The following is a 6,153-nucleotide window of genomic DNA, read 5'->3' on the forward strand; positions in this document are numbered from 1 at the left end:
ACTTCCAATGGTGATCAGACAGAAGATGTTAATAATAAATAGACCCATCCTGAAATATAATGTTTTTGAGTTGCTCTACGTCAAACTATCCTAAATTTGGCAAATTTATAGAGAAGAATAATATTAACAATAATAGATGATCATCATTTTCAACTCATACATTTATGAAATATATTTTTATAGTTGATCTCCTCAATGCCACTAATACTTAATACTCTTTTCTATGAACTTGGTCAAACTTAATGTAGTTACTTAGGACAAACTCAAATCGATTACATTTCAGGACAGTGGTAGTACGCAACTAGCCTTTAACACGATATAGTTTATCTTTGAGTAATCATTGTCAGATGTCCAGAAAACTGACAACTCCATTAGAATTGTAAAAACAATCCGGGATTGTAAACCTTAAGCTTTTAAATCTGCTTAAGGAGAAGTCAAAGGTGTACTTAGTTCAGCAGAATTAGAATTGTCAAGAAGCTACCTGACGTGTTGCCACAGCCTCAATGATGGCACAGCCAAGATCCAAGTTATCATTGATTAGCGTGTGAATAAGTTGCTCGATAGTTTCACTGCCGCTCATAAGGTTCTGAATGAGATTTCGAAGATTAGAATATAGTGCAACACGAAGAGGTTCCTACAACAGAGAAAAAGAGAAATACAATTATTAGTTGTATTCAACAGATACAAAATGTTAGGGGTTAATAGAATCAACAAGCAGGTATAGCAGTGCATCAACAGTACAAAGGCCTCAAGCAGAAATACCTTGCAAGTAACATGTGCCAGACTTCCGGCTAATGTTCCAACCATCAAATGTGCGGATCGAGTTATCGTATTGTTATCAGACTCCAGTGCATAATCCTTCAAGAAATATGTGTCAACAATAGCATCACACTAACATCTTAAACCAAAGAAGGTAAGAAAGTAACCTTCAGAATAAGTTCTTTTGTAGTTCGGCTTGCTATGGTCACACTTCTTTGAATAACAGGGAGCATTATCTCCCTGTTAGCCTTATCCAAAACCAAATCCATAATTCTAGATAAAGCAAGTAATTTATCAGCAACAAAAGAAGTTCAGATTAAATACGAAATGAAATGTAACAAATTCCTTTCAGAAACTTGGAGGCATACTTGCTATATTGCAGTTGTGGACCAAGGGAGCCGAGCTTTGGATTTATTTTGAAACGTATCTCTTCACGTGGAATAGCCGCCATAAGCTACATATCACAAATGAAAACAAATCATATAACATAATCTAGCTGTTTAGATAAATAATAGCAGTTAAAACATTAAGTTAACCTGGTTAACAGAAAATGGAGATGGTGATGTTGATTGTGTTTGTGCTGGCGAAACCTGGGTCAACGAGGGCACTTGCTCAGGCATCATCAGAGCAACTTTGTCATCTTCTACCGTGCTGTTTGTAGGTAGACGGACAGGAGCAGCATACTGCAAAGAAAATATATTCCAACTATAATGGCAGAAGAGTGTACCACATATTCGATACAGAAGTTCAAAGCCAACCTGATTAAGTATATTTGGAAGGCTCATAGCTCGGGATGTGATATTGATCTCAGGTTGTTGTTCCATATGAGTTAGTGAAGGGATGGTCCCTGAAGGGACTTCTGCAACCACATGGGTTTGAGATGCAGTAACATCTTTATTTGAAAAATCTGGATTTCCCTCGACTTCGCGCAGACGATCTTTGAGCAGGGAAGTTGGTTTCACATCCTTTATGTCAACAGTAAGGTTCTTAAATAGCACCTAAAATCCCAAAAGAACATTTAGCATGGCCATGGGTAGCTAGGGCAGATACAAAGTCAATAAAGAAACTATCAAAAAAGGAATGTTGAGGACCTCAATATCAAATTTCAGATTCATCTTGAGGTTTGGAAGATTATAAATTTCAGCAAGTAGACTTAGAATTCCCATGGTCCAGGGATTTGGAGGTCGATATGCGATACTTGACTGGCAAGGTTCAAGGATCTACAGAGCAGCCAATGGTCATGACTCATGATGCACCCAAGTTAATAATTGGATTTTCTTTGAGCTAGTTTAATCAGATTGTAATCTTTGGAGAAATATTTTACAAAAAAAGTTAGCAGGAATGGACACCTTTGAAGTGAATGGTATGACCGCAATCATCAATCCTTTCTCATATGCCTGAAGAAAAAATTCTCCAAAGATTATGAGCAGACAAATTGAATCGATTGAAGTGAATTGTACACCTCAGGAAGCACATAAATTTTACCAAAAAACACTGGTGAAACAGAAATATCATATTAAATAATATAGAGCAATACTAAATAAAGGATCTAGACAGCCTAAGGGAGCTTTTGGAACTCCAAGTCTCCAACTACCAATGAGTTTAATGCAGAGAAGCAGTACCTCCACGATAAGAGATTTTGGATCAATCTCCTTAGCCCTTAGTGCCTGATTCCTACCAATGGTGAACTTTCCCAACCAACTGCCTAGGTTTTTTAGCAAGGAGCGCTCCTCGGAACTAGATTTGATAAGGTTTGATCTTAACAAGACCTGCAGCAAAAGTATCCAAGTTTAAACAAAATGGCTAGCAAAAAATAAAAACAGGGCAGACGAATTGGAGAGAACAAAAACCTTGCAGTTCTCATATGTGGCTTTCAGTATTTCCTTGTTCAAGGATTTTGAGTTTACTTTATCAAAGAACTTCAGATACAGATCATGGAAATTTGGTTCAATGCTTGCCCTGTTAAGATGAGCAGTGATTTGTATACCTCAGCATTGTCAGACAAATCTATACAAAATCAGTAATTGAGAATGATACCTTTTCATGACCATGTATTGTGCAAACCAAGGATAATATTGTTCCTGTATGACCTCGTTAAATTCCTTTGCCTTAGCTTCCATATTTGAGATGGTGTCAAGCGCCTCGACGCCCAACGTCGCTGGACCGCGGCTACGCAGTTCGTAGTCGCGCTCCAGACCTTCACCGTGAGGGATTCCTCACCGGTGGCTTGAGAGAGGCAAGGGAGAAGAGCAGCTTTGGATAATTGATCTTGCTTGATTATTTCCCAGCCTATTACACGGCATATATATAGCCTCTGGTTCAACCAACCTTTCCTATGATTAAGGCATATGAAAAGGAAACTAATCTTAACCAATCTCCTATTATTAAGGCATATGAAAAGGAAACTAATCTTAACCAATCCCTCCTATTATTAAGGCATGCAAGAGGGAAACTAATCCTTATCTTTGTAAACTTAGCCACTGATTGTGGCGCCTGCCTTGGCTGCGCGATCTGCAGCCCTCCTGGCGTCACGACGGCGCCTGTAAGTGCGGCCGTACATGACATCTCTCCCCCCCTCGACGATCAGCTCGTCCTCGAGCTGAAAATGGGGAAATTTGTCGCGGAAGTCAGCGACATCTTCCCATGTAGCATCAGTAGTGGCCTGCCCTTTCCAGCGGATGAGCACCTGCTGAATACCCCTGGCCAACCTGTACCGAACAGCCTGCTCCGGTTCTGGGATCACCGCCCCATTGTGAGTGGGTGGAAGAGGAGGTGGTGTAGCTGGTGGGGCGCCGACGAACTTCTTGAGAAGGCCGACGTGGAAGACATCGTGCAACTTGGCACGCGGAGGTAGCGCTAGGCGAACTGCCACCGGATTGATGAGCTCTGTGACTTGATACGGCCCAACGAAGCGCGGTTTCAGCTTGCCCTTGGGCGCGTGGGGAAGGGAGGAGGCTGCCCGATGACGCAGGCGCAGCAGTACCCAGTCGCCCACGGTATAGGAGACCGGTCGGTGCAGGCGGTCGTAGAACTTCTTCTGGACGGCCTGGGCTTGTTCCAGACGGTAGTGAACATCCGCTAGGAGCTCCTCGCGTTCAGCCATTGTCTTGGCCACCGCCGCCACCCGGGTATCGCCAGGCTCATAAGAACGGATGGAGGGAGGATCCCTGCCGTAAACCACCTTGAAAGGAGTGTCCCTGAGTGATGATTGGTACGCCGTGTTGTAGACGTACTCCGCCCACGGTAGCCAACGTAGCCACTGACGGGGCCGGTCCCCCGTGAAGCACCGGAGGTACATGACGATAACTTTGTTGGCCGCCTCCGTCTGGCCATCGGACTGCGGGTGGAAGGCGGACGTCATGTGCAGCTTGGTGCCTGTGAGGCGCATTAACTCCTTCCAGAACGCCGAGGTGAACACGGAGTCCCGGTCCGACACCATGGACTGAGGAATCCCATGGAGGCGAACGATCTCGCCGAAGAATGCCTGGGCCACAGACTCAGCACTATAGGGGTGAGCCAGAGGAAGAAAATGACAATATTTGCTGAACCTGTCGACCACGGTGAGGATCACTGATTTACCCCCAACGCGGGGCAGCGCCTCGATGAAATCCAAGCCGATGTCGGACCACACGGCCTAGGGAACGGGCAGGGGCAGCAGCAGGCCCGCCGGGTGTAGGTGCTCAGACTTGTTGCGCTGGCACGTAGCGCAGGCGCGGACGAAGTCTGGGACCACACGGCGCATGGCGGGGAAGAAGAAATCGCGGCGGAGGCGATGGAGAGTGCGCTGCACCCCTTCATGACCGTCGTCGTGCGTAGCGGCCACCACTTCTAGCAGCAGCGGGGAGTCCGGCGGGATGTACAGCCGGTCTGCGTATGCCACCATGCCGTCGAGCAGCGACCATGGTGCGCCCCTTGTGCCGGCCGCGAGTTCATCCCGGATGGCGACCAGAGCCGGATCCTGAAGTTGAGCCTGACGGAGACGGTCGACGAAGTCGAAGCGGGGCGCGGACAGCACCAAGACCGAGCCTTCCTCGTCGGTGTCGCGCCGAGACAGCGCGTCGGCGACGGTGTTCGTGGCGCCCGGCTTGTACTCCACCGAGAAGTCGAAGCCGAGGAGCTTGCCCACCCAATGGTGCTGCGGGATTGTCGAAAGGCGCTGGTCGAGGAGGAACTTGAGGCTGTAGTGGTCGGTGCAGACGAGGAACGCGCGCCCCCACAGGTACGGCCGCCAGTGTCGCACGGCGTGCACCAGCCCGATGAGCTCCCGCTCATAAGCTGCCAGCGCGCGGTGACGGGGGGCGACTGGCCTGCTGAAGTAGGCGATCGGATGATGTTCTTGCAGTAAGACCGCCCCAAAGCCGTGTGTGGATGCGTCACACTCGACGATGAAGGCCTTGGTGAAATCCGGTAGCGCCAAAACCGGAGCCGAGGTCACGGCCATCTTGAGGTCCTGGAAGGCTGCCTGGGCCTCGTCGCTCCAGGAGAAGCCCTCCTTCTTCATCAGCGCGGTGAGGGGTGCTGCAATCTTGCCGTAGTCATGGACGAACTTGCGGTAGTACCCAGCGAGGCCCAAAAACCCACGCACCGCGCGCGCCGATCGAGGTGTCGGCCAGTCGTGAATGGCCTGCACCTTGGCCGGGTCCATGGCCACACCGTGGGCGGAGATGACGTAGCCTAGGTACGCCACCGATGGGGACCCAAAAATGCACTTGGATCGCTTGATGAAGAGGACATGGCGAAGAAGTTCGTCGAGGACGGCGCGGATGTGGCGCAAGTGATCTGCCCAGGTCTTGCTATAAATCAAAATGTCATCAAAAAAGACAAGAACGAACCGACGGAGGAATGGCCGGAGCACGTCGTTCATGAGCGCCTGGAAGGTTGCCGGTGCGTTGCATAATCCGAACGGCATCACCAGGAACTCGTAGAAGCCGTCGTGGGTGCGGAACGCCGTCTTGTGCACGTCAGCCGGCCGCATCCGGACTTGGTGATAACCGGAGCGAAGGTCCAGCTTCGTGAAGAACTGCGCACCATGCAGCTCGTCAAGGAGCTCGTCGACGATGGGGATGGGGAAGGCATCTTTGACGGTGAGGGCATTAAGGGCGCGGTAGTCCACGCAAAACCGCCAAGCCCCGTCGCGCTTCTTGACCAGCAGCACCGGTGAGGAGAACGCCGAGTCGCTGCGGCGTACGATGCCTTGGGTCAACATGGCGGCGCATTGCCGCTCCAACTCATCCTTGTGCGCCACCGGGTAGCGGTACGGCCGGACCGCCACAGGTGTAGAGCCTGGCTTGAGGACGATGGCGTGGTCCCGAGCTCGTTGTGGGGGCAGACCCGCCGGCTCAGCAAACACCCCGTCGAAGGAGTGCAAGAGCTCCTCAAGGAGGGCGCTCGGTG

At 49.4% G+C, this 6,153-nt stretch overlaps 1 protein-coding gene across 1 annotated transcript; it reads right to left on the reverse strand.

The window, feature by feature from the left end:
- Window positions 1-451: 451 nt before the first annotated feature.
- LOC109942377 (CCR4-NOT transcription complex subunit 1) lies at window positions 452-2,528 on the reverse strand. The gene is made up of 9 exons (XM_035962544.1): window positions 2,382-2,528; window positions 2,109-2,156; window positions 1,851-1,979; window positions 1,518-1,757; window positions 1,296-1,442; window positions 1,128-1,213; window positions 927-1,032; window positions 763-858; window positions 452-634 (listed from the first exon to the last, which is right to left on the reverse strand). The coding sequence occupies exons 2-9, from the start codon at window positions 2,136-2,138 to the stop codon at window positions 470-472; spliced, it is 999 nt and encodes a 332-aa protein (XP_035818437.1). The 5' UTR covers window positions 2,139-2,156; window positions 2,382-2,528; the 3' UTR covers window positions 452-469.
- Between the last annotated feature and the right edge of the window lie 3,625 nt (window positions 2,529-6,153).

Source organism: Zea mays, chromosome 9 (assembly GCF_902167145.1).
Source record: "Zea mays cultivar B73 chromosome 9, Zm-B73-REFERENCE-NAM-5.0, whole genome shotgun sequence".
NCBI classification, from domain to species: domain Eukaryota; kingdom Viridiplantae; phylum Streptophyta; class Magnoliopsida; order Poales; family Poaceae; genus Zea; species Zea mays.